The 22004-nt window shown below is 33.9% G+C and overlaps 1 protein-coding gene across 1 annotated transcript in view; it reads left to right on the top strand.

The window, feature by feature from the left end:
- LOC125226508 overlaps window positions 1-22004 on the top strand; it is a 318421-nt gene that overhangs the window by 158924 nt on the left and 137493 nt on the right. Inside the window, exon 5 of the mRNA XM_048130491.1 lies at window positions 9328-9550. Coding sequence (XP_047986448.1) covers window positions 9328-9550 — 223 coding nt within the window. The remainder of the gene's footprint in view (window positions 1-9327; window positions 9551-22004) is intronic.

Genomic DNA, 22004 nt, shown 5'->3' with positions numbered 1-22004 from the left:
AGAGACAAAAGTAGCCTATGTCACTCCATGTCTTTAACTAAGTATCTCCACTTAAAAAAACACGTTAATTCGTCGGTTCGCCGAGAAAGACGGACAAACAAACAGACACAAACACACTTTCCCATTTATAATATTATATAGTATGGATAGGCCTCCAGTTATATAACTCCCGGCAAATCCTCTCAGGGTGGCTAGCCGAATGGCACAATCGCTCACGAAACGCTCACGAAACGAAGCGCTAGTAGATATCTATCTCTATCGCGCTTGCGTATTGGCGCGACAGAGCCACCGGCGTATCGCTTTCGTTTGGCGTCGGAGAAATGCCATTCGGCTACGGGGCCAGTCCGTTAAACCACTGCTGAATGCATTTAAATTAATTAAACTCTATCCAGAACACCCCCAATAAGCTTTGTTTGGTTCAGTTCCTCTTAATACAGTCGATTTTGCATTATTTCGTGACCTACATACAATGTTGTATAGCTACTCAATAAACCAACAATAAATTACTGGTAATATGTAGCATGATATCACGCAACCCATATGCCACCAAATGTTACTTCAAAATCGTGGTTATAAACAGCATAATCTACCAGCTATGTTATAAAAAAAACCGGCCAAGAGCGTGTCGGGCCACGCTCAGTGTAGGGTTCCGTAGTTTTCCGTATTTTTCTCAAAAACTACTAAACCTATCAAGTTGAAAACAATTTTTCTAGAAAGTCTTTATAAAGTTCTACTTTTGTGATTTTTTTCATATTTTTTAAACATATGGTTCAAAAGTTAGAGGGGGAAGGACACACTTTTTTTTCCTTTAGGAGCGATTATTTCCTAAAATATCAATATTATCAAAAAACAATTGTAGTAAACCCTTATTCATTTTTAAATACCTATTCAACAATATATCACACGTTGGGTTTGGTCTGAAAAAAAAATCTGTCCCTACTTTACATGTAGGGGGGGTACCCTAACAAAACATTTTTTTTCACTTTTTATTTTACCACTTTTTCGGCGTGATTAATATCCATATTGGTACCAAATTTCAGCTTTCAAGTGCTAACGGTCACTGAGATTATCCGCGGACGGACGGACGGACAGACAGACATGGCGAAACTATAAGGTTTCCTAGTTGACTACGGAACCCTAAAAATGCAAACGATGCATGTGCTTGGTGATGGCATATTGCAAAGTTTTCGAGTACCTAGTTGACTAACATACCTATTAGAATTGTTATTTCTTTTAGTTAATAAGTAAGTGCATTAGGGTAATTCCGAATGACAAAAATGCTCTGGTAATTCCGAAAGGGGAATCTTAATATGATGGAAATAATGGTGATTTTTGTGCGACTTTCGAAATTAAACGACTCTCAGAATTACCCTAGTGCACCTTACGTCTAATTTCTAGCTGTATTTGTGTTATTACTTCGCCTCGTCACGTTTAAACTACTTTTACACTGATTATATTTGGTATACCTACATAGAGATTCGCAGTATTAATACTTAGTCCAGGGAAAATAAGCTATGGTTTATCCCAAAACACACTGAATACAAAATAACGGCTATTTAAAGGTAAACCGAAGGTTGTATGGGAAATAGTAATGTGACAGATGGACAGACAGACAGACGGACAGAGCGGCACCATAAGGGTTCCTTTTGTACCTTTTTGGTAATGAACCCTAAAAACGATTATTTAATCACACATGAGGATTTATCCTAAATCGGTGATATGATATCGCTGTGACCCGGTTTCGTCAATTCACCCACTTAACCGCTGTACTCGGTGTCAGGCCCCGTGTCAAAAGCCAGCAGAGACTTACCTATTACACGTTATCCGATATTGATAAAAGTTTAATCCGTTTTTACTATACGTACTGAATAGCTTTCAGTGACTGTTGAAATGAGCTTCAAAATAAAGAGATAGATATTCAATTTATAATGTCCAATTCATTTAATTGTTTTATGTGTTGCAAATTGTTTTATGTGTTTAAAGTAGTTATTTGGATCAAATTCGAAAGCGCCAAAGAACACGTTTATAATTATAATAAAGCATCATTTTTTTCATATTAACTAAATTTTGTAGTGAAAACTATTGATTGTCCTTTGAGTCGTCGGCAACCCGAACCCTCCTTAGAACTTGTACACTCCTTTTTGCTGTGTACTTAACACAGCAAAAGGGAATGTACAAGTTTATAATGGGGTGGCAACGCGCATGTGACACTGTTTGAGTTGCAGGCGTCCATAGGTTACGGTGACCGCTTTACATCAGGCGGGCCGTATGCTTGTTTGCCACCGACGTAGTATTAAAAAAAAATTATACGGTTTTGTAATTTAATTTATCGATTATAATAATGTGTATAACCATTATATTTCAATAGATTTCATTTTATGAACCTTATCGAAAATACAGGCTTTATCAGCCCGGTAGTGACTAAAATATTTATTATGTATTTATCTAGGGTGCGACTGTTCTAGCGTTAATAAATAATAATAAATAATAAATAAATAAATATTATAGGACAACAGATTGACTGAGCCCCACGGTAAGCTCAAGAAGGCTTGTGTTGTGGGTACTCAGACAACGATATATATAATATATAAATACTTATATACATAGAAAACATCCATGACTCAGGAACAAATATCTGTGCTCATCACACAAATCAATGCCCTTACCGGGATTCGAACCCGGGACCGCGGCGCAGCAGGCAGGGTCACTACTGACTGCGCCAGACCGGTCGTTAAACTGAAATATTCAATAGGAACCAAAGAAACGATGAACTAGATTATAAAATGAGATAGCAAACGTTACGCCTCTGGATCAATACAAATATCCACCGAATGTAAACTGTAAACAATAGTAGACGAAATAATTAATTATCTTGGCTATATTTTAAGGCCATATTTATTTTTCATAATTTAGACTTAATTGTTCATTAAAAACAAAGAACAAATGGCGGACTTAATCCTTAAGACATGCTCTACTCTACCAGTCAATCATACGCCAAAACAAGAAACTCTAGAATAAATTAGTAAAATAATTCAGAGAGCATAACAACTACAAACCACGTAATTTATGATAATGGAAAACCCCAATGGTCGATGTGACTTCACCGTTAAATATTCAAATATGATCATCGCTGTATATAATTTCAATAGATCGGGTGAACTGTAATGGAAAATGAAACCATATTGCATCAACCGCGAATTAAAATATTAATTATTATTAATAGCGCTTAAGTGCTGTATGTAATTTTATTGGCTATTAATATTATACACAACATTTTGTTCAACAGGAATACGCCTATTGTTCTTCAACAAATAAATAGTGGTTGGCAGCAATTTAGTAGATACACTATGTCTAAATGTAATGATAAAAATAATGTCTTCCAGAGTACCTATCTAAAGTATTTGATAACTGGTCTAGCCTAGCGTTTAAATAGTAGCATTGTATGTAACGCTGACAGTTCGTAGTTCAAATCCCTGGTAGGTAAGGGCATTTATTTCTGCTACAAACACAGACTTTAATAGTTTCTTAGACATTGCTGTTTTCTATGTCGGTAGGTCTATCTATAAAAGTACTTTAATAAATAGTTTATTACGTAATTTGAGAGACAGCACAAGTTACGCAACCAACCGATCGCGTCAGGTGTCAAGTTGGTATAGAGGTCCTCCGGGCTGCCCTAGAAACGTCTCTTTCATCGGGCATCGTTCGACTATGTGCTAGGTAGTTTGACACCCAAGGCCGCAGTCACTTAACGGACTGCCGTTCCATCCCCATTTGTGTCGCATGTGACTCACACCTGCCATGACCTGTGCGAATTCTATTTAGGCGGCATCAGTATTACCTCTGCGGTGAGAAGCCCTTGGGTTTCTGAGTAGGATTTTGGATACTTTTGGGACGATGGCCAGTCATGCCATCGTGTTGTCTCTGTCATATCGTGTTATATCGCCGCGCACGCTGCAGGACACCATCGCGAGCGCAGACTTCTGGCCGAAGGGTGTGGCATTTCGGCGGTTCCGGGGCAACCTGCCGAATCCTACGCCGAGTCAGACGACGCAACGGAGCCACGCTGTTACGTCGTCGCCCAAATCTAATATTTAATTTGTTTATTTTTTGTTTTGTATTTTGTAGTTTCACAGTGCCATGGTGTAACACAGCATTACGTGTTACTTTTTGAATAAATAAATATAACATTTATAACAGCCAGTGTGAGAGCACCATAAAACAAATAACTATTAATCACCACTTGCTCTCTTTTGTAATATTTAGATTACGTCCGATATTACAATGTACCAATTATTTTCCCACGTTTTCCTGTATCTATCCAAAGATATGTAATATAAATTCTCAACACAGATAATTACCTACCTATTCTAATGTTTACTTAAAAGGATTCTAAAAATAGTAAGTATTACATTCTGTCATGTTCATCACTATTTGTTATGTCACGCAAACACAAGCGAGGTCCGGTTAATTTTATTGACTTGACATAATTTCGAAGGGCTGCCTTCCCTGAATTAGGGATGCCCACTAAACGGGTTTCAATCTATAGCTCCTTGTGGAAAAGACGTCCACTTAGGCACTCAACACATGGAGCGTAAGCGTATAAGATACGTAAGATGTAGCGTACGTGTAGAGACCTGGTGCCGTAGCCGAATGGCATTTCTGCGACGCGAAACGAAAACGAAACGCCGCGGAAGGTAGTCTGGCTCTGTCGCGCCAATACGTACGAGCGATAGAGATATTAAATATATAGATATCTACGAGCGTTTCGTTTGTGAGCGTTTGGGGATTTGAACGTTTGTGCCATTCGGCTACGCACCCTGGGAATCAAATAAGCGTCGTGTATGCGTAGGTTTGTTTTATAAGTAAAGTAACTTTCGTATACACGACGCTTCGACGACGTAGTTGCACGCGCGTATTATTTTCCGCTTACGCGTCTCTTACGCTTGGGCATTCTCAGAATTTGGGACCCAAAATTAGCGACAGTTGTTGACAAAAATTAACTCGATGTCAGTTTTATGAAGATAAATACATTTTAAGTATATATACATTTTTGTTATTTATTACAGTTTTAACTTTTATGAACTTTATGACAGTCATTTAAAATGGCACTAAATTAGGTGCTTTTAACTTTTCATTTTTAACCCCCGACGCAAAAATGACGGGGTGTTATGTGTGACGTGTCTGTCTGTCTGTTTGTCTGTCTGTCTTTTTTTACGTATGATCAGGCTTGCCTGCGTATGTCGGACTCCAATTTTATTCTTAATACCGACTGAAACCTCCGCTAACCTCCGTCCTCTTAATCGGCATCGGAAGGATATAGCTGCTGCTCTTCCTTCTCGTAGCTAAGGTGCTTCTTTGTTCTCTTCTACTTCAGTCGCTCTTCTTCTCTCTATGGATCGCAACTTCTGTCTCTCTCTGTGTGTGTAAATTTTTATTTTGTGGTTAGGTTATTTGCCTACTACAATAATGGCAGCCCTACTACAGAAGCTCATTATACTGTAACACCTACGCAGTTCAATTATTATGATTAAACGTTATTGTAGTTTCCAGTTGCTTACCTACCTAGAAGTGTGTAGGCGTTGAGTTAATAAAACCTTTTATATTAATAAACACAGACTTCCACTAGGTGTGACTAGGGTCAATCGCTAATCAGTCTACAATAAAAAAATAACAACTACATTTATATGCAATTATTGAAGATTAAATTGCATTTGCATCGCGAATGAACGCTTATACGTCCTGTTTTTATTGAATTCCGTTAACTTTAAGGGATGTTTTTTAAATCAAATACAATAAATTTCTCTAAGAAACTTGGTTATCGAGTTATTAAACACATGTCACATGTGTGACAGCCTTTACCACTTCCCAATGTTATTTGTTTTGACATTCGCCGCCAATCACTTGACACTAACTTGAATTTTATTCTTAAGGGTCTCTCACACTAATTAATTCATATATTATGTATGAAAACGATGAAATTTTTTTTTTGCGAATTTAACTAAAAGTGATATACAGGGTGGTTCCTGATACCGAACCTACGACATGTCCAATTTAACGGAAAACAAAAAAAACCCGGGGTAAAGCATTTTAGTTTTAAGTCCCTTGTCAATGTTACTATTATGACATTAAATAATAATATTTAGGACTTACAAAAAGTTATGTATAATCATTCGATTGCCTAATACGACTTGCATCCATTAGTACATGGTAGTTGGTAGTTCAATGTTCAATGCTTGCATCTAAGTTGGATGGTGATAAGCAATAATGTGTCAACCCACAAAAACTAAAAAAATGAGATTTTAATGCCATGTTAAAGCTGGATTTTTAAACTTCAATTTGCAAAAATGACCTTTTCGTTTTGAAAATTTTCACAATCCCAAAAGTAAAAAAATAGGTTAACACAAATCCTTTATCGTGTGTTGCCTGTTTTGCATTAATGTGTCAAGAACCTTAACTTACTATAGTAATTGGCAGAAGACATATTTAAATTACAATAATGTGTTATGAGGGTTGACTCATTATTGCGAAAATCACATTCCGCTAGTTCTGTTTTAGCACAAGCGGTGTAAAGGTAGGTGTTCCTAAAAATAGTGTTTATAATAAGTAATTAAACAAATTATCAGCAAAGATATATTCATTATTGCGGTTTTCAAGTGTTAAATACTACTGGTGACAAAAATGCGGTATTTATAAGGTGTTATCATACTTTTTTTACGGAATACGTTTTGAGGTCAGTTTTCCGAAAAACATATAGTAAAATGGCTTATTTCTGTCTTTTTTTGTCATGTATTCATTTTAAATGCCAAATACAATAATTTACATGTATTCACATTCAAAAATAATGTTATTTCTATAATTAAAACGATTTTAAATAATGTTTTACACTTGACTCATTCCTGCAAAACGCAAAAAATGTCATAGTTACCCACTATGAGACTAGAATGATTATTGCAAAATGATATTTTATTCGTTGTTTTATGCTACGACTCGTGTTATAAAACATAAGTCATTATTGTTAAATTATATTAGGGTCATAAATTGTTCGTTTTTTGGTGTAAGTACCATGACACTATACCTATTGTAAAATATAACTGATCATATTAAATTATGTTTGAATAAGTTATGACTCAGTCCGTTAGTATATTTTTGCACATTAATGGTAATTCAGTACGAAATTTAACATTTTAATTCATGAATGTACATATCCGTTATTATAATTTGCATACATTTTTGCTATACGTGTTTATATAAAAAACTAATATAAGCTACTAAATAGACTATGTGCCCTTATGTGGCTACCAGGACGATTACCATGACTTTTTGATATTTTACTGTCACGGTGAGGGTTGCGGAAAATGTATGGAAATATTGAACAGCACTCCAAGCCAAAACGCACTTTTACTAATATTTTCATACATAATTCTGTAACATTCACCATGAACAAAAAATGTCAAAAAGTCATAGGTATTGATTTAATACTTACTAAATGGTTGTTTATTATTTTGTTAAAAGATATTTTATTTTTTGTTTTTGTACAAGTCATGAGTTATTCATGATTTAAATGACTTAGTCCATTTCTTAGCGTAAAAAAAAATTTTGATTAATATTTTTGATAAGTAGTTCATTTTTTTTAGATAAAAGATGATTATTTAGTTTTTGTAACGATTCTTTGTTGAAAAAGCACAGATAATTTAAATATCTGTCTAGAAATGATCATTACTCTAATAGTAAATTTATAGTATTTTATGCAAGAGGCGTTTAAAGGAGGCCAAAAGAGTGGCGTGGGTAACAATTTGAGGCAAAGCCGAAATTTGTTATTAAGACGCCACGAGTATTTTTGCATACAATACAATACTTTTACAACTACCATGCACTTCGTTTTTAATAGTTTTCTTGTTTCCTGTATTTTGATGCAAATGCTTGCACTGTCAGCTCAGCTGCCCAAAGCCTTCCCGCGCACGCACGCAGTATCGTTATAACAATGCGTTTCCATGGTTACAGAACCAAACAATGTGTTTTCAGATTTTTCGATACTGAGCGCACGCGCGGAAAGCCAGCGGACGCTGGCTTTGGGGAATAGACTTTTATGAAGGGTTTTAAAGATCTATGCACGACCCTGTAAATGTCGAATAACAGTTTGGGAGTAGAAAAAAACATTACAAGGTTTGATTAACAAATAATGTTTTGATACCTACATACCTAATAACATAACCATGACTGATATGTTACTTAACACTTAAGTATAAAGTTAAATTTGTGCATAGGTTGAGTATTTCACAACAACAAGTCATGTGCTTTAACATGTTTATTTAAGTCTCATAGATATTTTTAAACAATTAGCAAAAGTGAGTTAAGTATCATAACACAGTCTTGAAGAAGTTTAACGTCATCGAACAATTCGCAATAAAAGAAAAGGGCATTATTTCGTCAAATTGAAGTTTGTTTTAAAATTAAGCTACAATAATCACTACTAGTCAACATATTATAGCTGAAAAACACAACAATCTAAATAAAAACTATTTTTTTAAAGAGAAACACAAAAAAATAGCAAAAAATCTTTAGACGCCATTTTCTCAAAATGGTTGGCGTGTGGGTTGACACATTGTTGCTTATCAGCATCCAGTTATTCTCGAGTCATGACGGCCAAGACGGGTCATTAGCATAGGGTCCGCGCCACTACTGCGCGACGTCCTGAACAAAAACGCGACTTTTATTTTGTTTATTTATACTTTACCGTTCCCCGCCCATTAAGATTGACACTTCGTACCATAGAGTATATTGAATAGTATGGTACAGAGTTATCAGTCAAGGTTTTCGAAAGCAGCTCCATCTATTATTAAGTTACGACATCTTTCCACGTGACTTTCCATGCCTAAAGGTTCCTTATAGAACATAAATCATGTGAACCCTTTAAACATGGAACGCGACATATTTATGGCGGGATTTTTAATTAAGTTTGATGTAATCATTCATCAACCAGTCACATAAATAACTATTTCAACACGAACTTTGCCAAAAAAAAGGATGACAACCATAAAGGATTAACCATAGAATATAGTTCGCTAGTATGCAGGTGGTACAGCGACAACTAGCGAAAAATTTGGACATCAAAAAATACATATACATTTTACGACAACAAGTCATTACCCAGTTTGCGGGGGTAATAGTGACATCTAGCGAACAACTTGCACTACGGCATATAATTGTTTTTCACGCCCTTTATCGTTGAGTTTTCTAAACATATCCTAAGTACATCGGATTTACTATTTCCTTTGACTGAAAACATCGTGCTTCGTACCATTTACTAAAGAATCCTCTTGTCCACAGAGCATCATGCCCATCTTCCCTTTTCCACACATGGGAGACGCTACTGCAAGAGGTAGAAGCAGATGTGATCGCCAACAACAACGCGGCAACAGCGCTGGAACGCAACGTTGCCGCTCCGCTGGTCGACCGCACGTTCCATATGAAGGTGCAGGCTAGAAAGCTGTTCGCGCATCGGGAAGGATGCGAAGTCATTCTGGCGAAGGCTGATGATCAACTCACTAAGGTATGTACCTACTGTCTTCGGCTACCGCGATAAATACTCATGAAAGTTATGAAATAGAACCATTTAGTTAAACGCATAAAGTAGGTATAATTAATTTATAATACATTTTGACGTTTCGAACCCTTTACAAGCGAGTTTATGGTAAACGAAGGGGTACTGAAGAAAATGTTATACGGCATAAAATCCTTCGTTTTTTTCCGTCAACAAGGTATGGTTTAAGGAGAGTTTGCGACTGAGACTGCATTGCAATCCGACATAAAATGTTAAATAACTTACGTTAAATAATAAATAATTACGTTGCTGCCGCAAATGTCAAAATCGATGAGTTTGCCTGAAACCTGACATTTTCGGCACTGTATTTGTGTCAAGCCCTATCACCATTATCAGTGCCTTCAAGGTACGCATAATTTCAGTAGTGATTTTCGGAAGTCAAAAAAGTAAATAATTATTTACAAAAATATTAGGAACATTAATTTGTAGTACATATGCAGAATAAACTTCCTAAATATAATAATTATGATTCTAAATATATATTGAAAACCTACCGTCAAAAACCGTCCGTGGGTGTCGTAGAAGTCGACTGTGGGATATAGGTTAAATTGTGGCGTAGGCGAGAGGCTGGCAACCTGTCACTGCAATGTCACAATTTGGATTTCTTTCAACCCCTTTTTGCCAAGAGTGGCACTCAAACTTAGTAGTCCATGTGCTCTGCCTACCCCTTTTAATTATTTGATACAGGCGTGATTATATGTTTGTATGTATGTACATATGTAAAACCTAAAATATACTGTTTATTCAGCGTCACTGTAATATTTAAATACTGACCTAATTGACGGAAATAACGATGCCACTGTATAATTTCGAATAGACATTAATATCGACCCGACACAGAAATAGACGCTTTACTAACAAAAGGGCAAAACGTTATTGATATGAACGTTTGTTTGTAGTTACAGTCATGTAAAATAGTGTGTAGATATGTAAATAGATATATATAATACTTATTATCAACACAACTCAGTAAAATACCTCTGCTACACACTCGACGAGCAGCGTGGGAAGTAGCGAGGGAAGTAGGCAGAGACATAGTGTGGCCGCGTTACTCGTCATGCCGCTCGTCATGCTCCTTGTCATGCCCACACTGAGAGAAGTAAGTAAGTAAGTAAGTAAATATTCTTTATTGCACTATTTTACATGTTATATGTATACAGAATGTTTAGTGAGAGTATAACTAGGTAACAACAGGCGGTCTTATCGCTAAAAAGCGATCTCTTCCAGACAACCTTAGGGTAGCTGGAAAAACGGAACAGAAACAAAAGTTAACAGGCAGTGCAAGAACAAAAAATATAGACAAAACCAACACAAACACACATACATATATACCGAATACATAAATAAATATACCTTACATACACATAATACATACATACATACATACATAAATACAATTAATAAAAATGGCAACTTAAGATAGAGATAGATAGTATAATTTAAGCTGATTTTTGAAAATTGGAAGAGATTTTGCTAGTCTTAATTCTACTGGTAAGGAATTCCACAACCGTACAGCCCGGAAAAATTTGCATTGTGAATTTAACAAGTTCGACTTGTTGCGGTTTATCCGTTTGAATCAGCCAAACGTATGTTTAAAACAATATGTATCAGGTTGTTTTTATAAAATCGAGTTGTGGATATACATATATTGCCGATTCAAATGACAAGTAGCTTGTTGTTTGAACCAAAGAGCACGTAGGCGCTATTTTAACCAAAAAACTTGTTGAACGAACACGAAAGCTGGTTGTATTTTCCTCAGTGCACCGCTCCCTATTTAATCGGTTTTTTGGCGCGAGTCAAAGGGCCGGCAACAACTTAGTGCGAGTAATCGCGCGAGTAGGGCAGTGTGTGGCCGCAGAGGGCAACATCGCGGCAGCGCGAGGGGCAGCGCGTGAAGCATAGTGTGGCAGAGGTGAAATATTTAAAGAAAAAGAAATAATTGGTTAATGATACAGACATTAGAGACTAATTCAACAGTAACTGGCATAATAAGGAAGCAATACCGCTAATAAAACATTTCATTATTTACTTCATTTTCAAAAAGATTTTCTACTTATTAGTCGATTGATGTTTTAAGACAAGATTTTGGTTTCGAGTAGGTAACTCATGCGAAGATGAAGCGGGACCTTCTCTCATTATGCCTCCCCTTAAGAGAGGGCGCCCTGTTTGTAAAATCGCTGTCAATAGAAATTGTCAACAATGTAAACAAACCATTATATAAAATATCAATATTTTAGCACAATTTTATTATTTTAAAGGTTGAGGATCATAATGTGATATGAATTGATTAAATAACACATGGATTTAGCCAGTATCAGATGAGTTATAATGGAAGTTAAAGACATTTTGACTACAAGGTTTGTTTACGTTGTTCACAAGTTCTATTGACGGCGACTTTTAAATTGGCTGTTTTCAATCAAGTGAAAGCGAGTGAATATTCACACATTATTGATTATATTTTGTATCTCCAGAATTCAAAAAAGTTTAGTTCAGCTTAGGTACATATTTGAATCTACGAGGTGTAATATTCCTACCCTATAAATACCTAACTAACAATAATTACCTATTTAAATAACCTATATAACTGTACAATAATTAAAACTCTAAAATTTATTAAATAAAATTAATTACCATGAAACGAAATCAATCAATTAAGTTAATATCTTATATTGGATCAGTATTTTGACCTAGTGATCGTTTAGTGTCTATGTAGAACCCATTGTTGTAGCCGCAAATAGTAACCAGTCCTTTTCGCATATTATGAAACAGTAATGTCCTATTATGCCCTAATAACCCTAAAATGTCAATAACCAAAATACATGGATTAAGTCCACAACAAAAATCAGAGTGAATAATAAGTTATAATTAAAAGATGGAGTTTAATCAAATATAATCGGATTGTTAAATAGTTAAATAAACACAAATAAACAAATGAGCATAATTATGTCAAAATTAAAATAATTAATGTTTGTCAGTAAATAATCTAAAATGTCACCATATTATAATATAGAAAGTCAATAGTAAATATAATACAATTTAAAATATTTTATTTTTGGGGTTATAGATGTCGCTCCGCCTCCGCGACAGTCCATGGCCATCATCCAGTTACGGGTCAGACCCCTGCCCCAGTTCTGAAGGAACTATTTTGTGGTCCTGAAGGGACATCTTTTCATAATGACAGGACTACTTTCATTTGCCCAAGCCATTATGTTGTGACACTTTCATCACCATAGAGAGGATTTTCAAAGGGACAATTTAAAATATCAAATGCTGGTAGTAGAGCAGTGTATCTGACCACTCCAATTCTCCAGAATTCTGTAACTTTGTACATCATTGTTTTTGTAGGTATTTATCAAAATAATATTATCCAAACTGTTAAAGTAGTCATTTTGTATCACCTTTCGGACCAAAATAAACCACGATCTTGCAACTTTCTGCCTCGATCCAGTCTAGACAAATCATTTATGATAGGTATTTGGAATAATATGACTTTATATTTGAAAGCCATTATGTAAAAATCACAGGCTCATAGATAACAGAATAGACAGACAAACTGCTGAGGGACAAGCTAATTAAAAATAATCATTTTTATTTTAAAAACAAAATGAATTTACAATCTTACATTATATTGTGAGCTATTTATTTTAATTTTCTCACAATAAATTTATTTACTACCAGTAGGTATACAAGGGATCAAAAATATATATAAAGTCATAAATGTATATGTCGAGTTTGTCAATTGTCATAAATAAACATAGTTAATATAAATTCCCATAAGCCCTACTAATCCCAATTCAATAATTGAATATCATTAAATGTAAGCCTTCCTGAGCCTACCGTAGGACTCATACAATCTATGTACAAATGTACAACATTTATTTATTTATTTATTTATAAATTCACTCACACAGTTAAAGTCTAACATATTAAGTAACCAAATCCCGTGTTAATGTATAATTGAACTTTCTAGAAAATGAATAAAGACTTGAAAGGAGAAAACAATTTTAATTCTAATATTTCCTATACCAAACAAAATCCTAGCCCTAACAGCTAAACTAACCATCTACTCTACCGACATATTAGCAAACTAGCGATCCGGATCGCACATTTAATTTACTCGCGTGATTTTCCGAAAGTGCAATGGAAAATCTCTAGCTAAAGCTAACTAAGACGGGCGAAGAATAACCCTTTGACCTGACACCCTATTTCTTCACGTGGGCTGGTTCTCACACTAGGGATTGGGACAGCAAGAAGTCAGCCAGACGGGTAAAATAAAATAGGAAAGTTGGACAAGAACCTGGCAAATTTAAGAAGTTTAGATAACAACTCAAATCGTCCAGATTCCAGGAGCAAAATCCTGTCTTAATAAACGCAGGAAACTGCCAAGAGCTCACTTGGACTCTACTAAAATAACCCAAGAAATGTCCCTTGGTTGACTAGGGCTATAGTTGAACACCGTTAGGTTACCCGCCCTATCCCTCCAAAGAACTGCTAAATATCAGACCAGTTCATCCTACTAAAATAATCTACCCCAATAATTATTTACAGAAAATAATTAATTAACTAACAGAACTAAGTAATATATGAAATCCTTCAACAAAGATTATTCTAGCGAAAAATAACACTAAAGCAATCCAAGCTAAAACATTTCACACATTAAAACACAATTAACTCTTTAACTAATAAGAAACACTCACAAATCTAACCAAACTTTAAAACTTTAGCAACACTATTGTTCTACAACTCTAAACTCTACTAGTACACTTTATAATACTAGCAGTGATCGAGCTCCAAAACAATAACAATTAAGACACTTAAATTTACAACAATTAAACATTGAAATATACGCTTATTAACAAAATACTCTATATTATCCTCCAACCCAAACCATACCAGTATCATGAAATACTAGCAAAATCAAGGCTAGGACATAATATAGGTAATCTAGATTTACCCAAATAAACCTAAATAGAACCAGTCTGACGGTCGAGCAGAAGGCTCTCTCATCCCCGAATGCCAATGAATGAATCCCCAATGAATGAATGCTATGCAATGCCTTGCATCCCATTTCAAACATCCCTTCCAAGACTCTGAAATCCCCACTAGCTCCCACTTCCTCACTCCTGATTGGTATTTCTTAACCAACGCTGAAATTCATAATTTCATACAATATTTAAATAAAACATGTTTTATTTCCTGATCAGAATAAGGTCCAATTTGATCTACTCATAAGGCGTGGCCGAACTAAGTTTTTTCCACATGGCCCACTAAACTTTTTTCTATTTGCACATGTTTTACAAATTGTCTCAATTAACGCTCTTTGTAATATGGTTCAATATGGCTTAAATTTGTTTTTATTAGCTAGTAACATTTATTTGTACAGTTTGAAATTTGACACAACTTTTTGTAGATTTGAATTTGACCAGGCAACATTTCTTAAAACCCTTACTGCAAAAACCTTTATGACTTTGAAACAAGGTTCAAATTGAGTTATAAATAAGTATCTTAATATTTTGGTTCACTATAAATCACCAAGCTCTCCATCTAGTATTTTTAAAACAAAATTTTAAGTATCGTGAGACTGAAACAGGAATTTAATCAACTAAACAAAAAATATAATTATTATGCTTGCATATGATGAAACATGGAAGCAAGTTTCTGACATGTTACAATCACCTCCCAAAATTTACTGTAGCTTAAATATATTAAGGATATATATTTGCAGAAGTAAATTTTCGAACAAAAGTATACAAAATGCTAAACAAAAATGATAAATTACTGCAAGTAAAACTATTAATAAAAATCTCTTTTAACATTCTTCCCTTCGTGTAAGCCTTTTTTTTTTGTTGCGGCTGTGTGTGTGTAGTGTGTGTTTAAACCAAACTGAAGAATAACATTTCTGAAGGAATAAGTTTACAGGGCCATTTATGTTAGAAATAAACAATTAAAAATGCAGCCAGTTAATTTTGCCTCAACAAAAGAATAGAAGTTGTGCTGTGTATGCCAATGGCCTACCCTTCTACCGATCCGACTGATACATACGAGAGTTTCCGACTTGAGTCTATATTTTAGCGACCAAGAAAGGAATCAAACGGTATCTCTTTTAAGACAAAATTGAACCTTTTACCAAGGAGCATTCTATGCCACTCGAGGGGTTACTATCTTTAAAAGATTTAATTCCAACACCGTATCTGATGACTTATTTCCCCAAAAAGCCTTTCCTAGTCTGGAGCATGTTCATCAATAACGGGATGTCAATTATAAAAGTTTAAGCTATGCTATGCTTAAACTTTTGATTTCCAAATGAAATGACAAATAAACTGATAAATAAACTGTTTGTTATACAATCACTAAACAAATAGTACTAACCAATAAAAAAGCACAACTAGATTGCAAATCGAATCTTTCGAAACGAGCTAAATTACTAAATATTATAAGAAAATACTAAGCTCACTTCATGATTATGCTTTTCCATATGAGGGAGTACTAAACATCTCGTTACTGATGGGTGTGTAGTGTTTCCTGTTCTGATGTTGTGTGTAGTATAGAGATAACAAGGCGGCAGCTTAAACCTGCAAATATGCTCTTTTTTTTTTAGCGAGCCTAACCTAACTCCAAACTACCGTATTACCTCTTTTGTGTATGTGTGTGTGTGTTCCGGTCAGAATGTCAAAAGAAATATCGTTGTTTAGTTTTGTTAATTTTTCAGGGCCCTGCATAAATAAAAACTTTTTTTTTTTTTTTGCAATTTAACATGAGTTCTGACAACCATCATATTTATTCATCTTCATTCTCACTTTCACACATCCCCGAAAATGTACCAAAACTTTTCCCTTTTAAAGAATTGAAATTAAAATAAAAATTACTATTGTTTCATTTTTAAGAAAATCCACCATTAGCAAACATATACCTAATATATTTATAATAGAGATATACTAAAAAAAACTATTCTTTTTTTTTCATATCTATTGGAAAATGTTCCCCAAAATGATCTATTTAAAATCAAGAAGAAGAAGGAAAAATAAAAAAGTATGGAGAGCCCAGTTCAATATCAATAAACCTTTGTAAAAAAAATAGCTAAATATAGTTTAAAAATTCAGAGAAATATATTTTTTCGTTTAAACTATTTTTAAAATGATACAACAGTTTTTTTTTAATTAGGAATGTGTTTTGTCTAATTTGAATATTAATATTTTTAACATACTGTTTTTAAATAAAATAAATATTTTAATAATCTGCGTGTTGAAGAAATAATGTGCTGCTATACAATCTGTATAATAAATTCATTACTAATTATGTATTAGCATTAAAACTCAGTTATGAATATGTGTATTTATTTTTGATATATTATATCTTAATAACTTAAAATATAATTGAATTATATATTTTATTTACAGTCGTGACTCGGGATGTACATAATAGTACAATTGGTGTGCGTAACCAGGATATATATATATATATTTTATTGACTAGCATGACCAGGATGTATATATATATATATTATTTACTGCCGTGACTCGGGATGTACATAATAGTACAATTGGCTCTAGCGTTACCACGATATACATATATTTTATTTGGTGGGGTAGGCTAGCGTAACTAAGATAAGTAGATTTTGATTAAAGTGGTTAGTCTTTTATAAATCTTAGAGTTCATTTACAGTGGTATTCATTATTTTTAATTTCTTCATTTTAGTTTTTATAGTATTGAGTTATATATCTTATATTGGATCAAAGCTGTTGTTATAGTTGATTCGTGTAGTGGATTGATTATAGCAACACAATTGTTGTTGTGAAGACGGATAGCATATTATGAAATAGGTACTTTTTTTTATTATTTAAATTTTATTCATACGTCTATTTAGTAGGTATACCAAGTCAACTGTAATTCATTCATACTCATATTGTAATTTGTATCAAATATTGTTCAAGTTTAAGTAAAGTTTCCTACATGGGGAGGCGTATATAGAATTGCTTTAAATAGTTTATTACATTACGTTCGTACATAAAAGTGTTTTAAATAGTTATTACGCTATGGACGTACTTACATAGAAGCGGTCTAAATAGTATACTACGCTACATACATTTTAGTATATTTGCGCGTGAAATTATCATTTAGAAGTAAACTAAAATTAAATAAGTTACCATTCTGAATTGTTATTTATGGCATCTTTGTTGGCGTCACTTAAATCCTTGAGAACACTTATAGTTCGACTAGACGCGTTACAATCTTAAGTCCCTTTGTTTTTGTTAATCTAACAAAAAGTTGTCGCGCCAACCACTTGACCATTTGTCGACGATACCTCTAGAACAAGTGTTATTTATGGTTTTTGCATAAAAACGTTATCGCTAGTTAGCTTGATTATTTTCGAGTAGGGAATATTATTTTGTATGTTGTCCTTACATATTTAAATTTCGTTATATTGAGTACTTTGTCGATATTCAATATATAACTAACGACGGTATATTGTTTTAAAGAACAGGGTTACTATTTTTAATGAAGTAGTATTGTACAATATTTAAATAAGAATACGATTATAATTGCATTTGTTGTTAGTAGAGTTTGATAACAATTAATAATTTCATTTCAGAAAAAAAAAACATACAACTTTTATAAAAACTAACTGACTCTAATAGTGAAAAGTGAAAATAAAAGTGACTTTTATATCATTTAAACAGTAAAAAAAAACAAGTGTGAAATAAAATCAATAAAAATGGTGCGACCCGGTCTACGTAATCAACAAGCGCTATCTCAAGAAGGTTCCAGTTCTCAATCTACTGATGTTCAATCACGGTCTAACAAAATTGTAAGAAGACCCGCATTACCTTCTGGGAGACGAAGAGTGGTACGGAAAATTAAGAACGTACATTTAGGAGTTTTGATGTCTGTAGTTAAACGTTCTATAGGAACGTTGACTAGTAAAGTGAATTCACTGAGTGAGGAAATAAGATCCGTCAAGATGTTAAATGTGGAAAACGATTCACCTGTAGTAAGCAGTGGTACTACAGAAAATGAACTGTTGGACTCTGAACAGGTGAATAGTGATAAAGATATTGAATCAGTGGTAGGGAATATCGTTTGCAACATACAAAATGTTAATTATGAAAAACCTCGATTTAATGGAAAATCATCCGCTCAACCTATGTTGTTTTTAGAAGATTTGGACAATTATATTAAGAAGCTGAATAAGAAAAACCTTGAATTAGATATTATTCAAGAATGTTTAACGGAGGATGCACGAGATTGGGCGCGAGTTTATCAGGAAAGATGGAAAACCGTCGAAGATTTTAAGAAAGATTTCCTCGCTACTTACTGGGGCGAAAATGAAGAAAACCGCTTACGACGTGACATAGTACAAGGTACATGGAATAGAAATGAGTCGATATCAATGTTAAATTATTTTCTGAAGTTGACAGGACGCTCAAAGTATTTGACTTATAAAATATCAGAAAAACAATTAATATCTGATATAGTTAGACATTTTCCGAAATATATACAGCAAGTTTGGGCTATGTCAAATATAACTACCATAATTGGTATGGCGGAGTTTTTAAGAAGTATGGACAACATTAATAAACAAGAAACTCACACGTACAATACAAGTGCATCTACGTCAGGAACGGGCCAACGCAACTACGAGAAGAAAAAGAAGGAGTATCAACAAACTTACAAAAATTGGCAGAAACCGACTCAAGAACAAAACAGAACCAAAACTGTTAATGCTTTAGAAGAAGTGATTGAAACTATAGATAATGTAGATTTAAACTAAGTACGGCTGATTGTGTTCCCGAATCAGTCACAAATATAGGGAACAACGTATTTAACATGATGACTAAAATGGGCTGGAGACCAGGAGAAGGATTAGGTAAAAGCGGAAATGGCATAAAAGTACCGATTAAAACTAACCTTATAGATCGCAAAACATATGAGGGAATTGGTTTTAAGCAATATTCCGCTAAAGAGTTAGATTTAGTACACCGACTAGTTGACGTACTGAAATTAAAAGTAGAAGAAAATTCACATAAAAACGAAAAATCAAAAATTACTTCAGTGTTCGAAGAAAAATCATTGGAAAATGAAAAACGTTCATTCAAATCTGAGATATTAGTACAAGTTTTTGATTATGATATTGTAGCGTTATTAGATACCGGAAGTGATGTAACTTGTATATCCGAGGAGTTTTGGGAAACTATAAAAGCTAAATATACAAGTATTCCTCTCATGAAAATAAAACCTTTCCGAATAAAAACCGCTGTAACTGCAGCTAAGACCGTAGAAATTAGACAAATAGCTTTATTGCCTTTAAAAATGGGAAATTACGAAAGAGATGTAGCTTTTCTAATCATACCAGATTTAAGTAGTACTTTGATACTTGGTTTTGATTGGATGAAGGAAAATGAAATAGTTATAACCTTAAGCAAACGCGGTAGTGGCTTGTTAATTGGTCAGGGCGGAAAAACTCACCTTTATCGTTTTCACGAGCGAGAAAATGAGGTTTTAATATCTGACAGTCAAAAACAATCAAAATTACAAATTAATGAAATCAGTAGACTAAATAAGAAAAACTATAATACAGGATTGGTTTTAAATGAATCTGATAGAAAAAGTTTAGAAAATGTGTTAGGAAAATATAACAAATTGTTTGACGACAGATTAGGCAAAGCGAATTGTTATGAACACGAAATAAAGATGACCAATCAAGAACCTATTGTGAAACGGTCATACCCGGTTCCGTATGCGTATAGAGCTAAAATAGAGGAAAAATTGAGGGAAATGGAACAACAGGGTATTATTAGCCGAACGTCCACACCATATTGTTCTCCTTTAACTTTCACATTGAAAAAGGATGGTTCTATTAGAGTTCTTTTAGATGCTCGCGAAATAAATAAACATATGGTCGCGGAAACTGAAAAACCTACCATGCAATTAGATGTCATGAATTCATTTCACGGAACTAATTATATTAGTGTGATAGACTTAAATAATGCCTATTTTCAAATACCTATATCAGAAAATAGTAAAAAATACACAGGGTTCAGTTTCAATGGAAAATCTTACGTTTATAATGTGTTACCTCAAGGATTAAAAACATCTGTCGGTAGTTTTAGTAGAGCGATGGATTGTATTTTGGGACATGAAGTGCGAGATTTTTGTGTTAATTATTTAGACGATTTAGCAATCATAACAACTGGTTCACTGCAACAACATTTAGATCACATAGATATAGTTTTGGGAAAATTAGAAAAGGCAGGGATGACTTGTAATATTGAAAAGTGTAAATTTTTATGTAAGGAGGTGCACATGCTCGGGTACATAATTTCCACTGAAGGTCTGAAAACAGATCCAGAAAAAATAAAGGCTATACAAAATTTTCCAGTACCTAAAAAGATAAAACATTTGAGAGCATTTTTAGGTTTGTGTAACTTTTATCGACGGTTTATACCTAATTATAGTAAATATATACAACCCTTGTGCGAATTATTAAAGAAAACCGTTTCTTGGAATTGGGGTAGCATTCAACAGCAGGCATTTAATGAAATAAAAGCTAAATTTATTAACGTAATACAATTGCATCACCCTGATTTTAGTAAAGAATTTTATTTGCAAACTGACAGTTCTGCTATAGGTTTAGCTGGGGTTTTATACCAATTAGACGACCAAGGGGAAATTAAAATATTAGGTTTTCATAGCAAAGCATTAAGGGGTGCTCAACTTAATTGGACCGTGACCGAACAAGAATTCTATTCCGTTATTTGTTGTTTAGAAAAATTTGAAACATACTTTAGGGGATCAAAAGTAATCATAGTAACGGATCACAAGGCATTATTATTTGTTAAAAATTGGAAACTTTATAACGCGAAAATTACAAGATGGATTAATTATTTAGAACAGTTTAACTACGAGTTTCAACACGTTAAAGGGACGCAGAATGTTGTAGCCGATATTTTATCTAGATATCCGCCAGAGGGAGATTTATTACAAGAAGAAAAGGTTAAGCTCCCTGAAATCTTATACATAGGTCATAATGTAAATCAGGCTTTATTATCCAAATTAAGAGATGTGTCTAAGTTACAACAAGAAGACTCTGAAATTAATCAAATTATAAAACGGTTACAAGAAAACATTGATCCTACTAAGTTGACAAAAATAGAGAAACGATGTAGCTTTGAGAATAAAATATTATATTTCAGACCCGACAATTCACAAGAAAAAGTCATCTATTTGCCAGAAGTTTTAAGGATAGATTTGATTGAACAGATACATAAAGAAATGGGTCACCAAGGCATGTACAAAGTTATTAAGTATATAAGAGATCGTTTTTACTGGAAAGGTATAACACCATTGGTAAAACGAGTTGTTCGCGCTTGTCATGATTGTCAGTTGGTAAAAAGTGACATTGTAA

Source organism: Leguminivora glycinivorella, chromosome 5 (assembly GCF_023078275.1).
Source record: "Leguminivora glycinivorella isolate SPB_JAAS2020 chromosome 5, LegGlyc_1.1, whole genome shotgun sequence".
NCBI lineage: Eukaryota > Metazoa > Arthropoda > Insecta > Lepidoptera > Tortricidae > Leguminivora > Leguminivora glycinivorella.
This window is presented reverse-complemented; position numbering and strand designations above follow the sequence as displayed.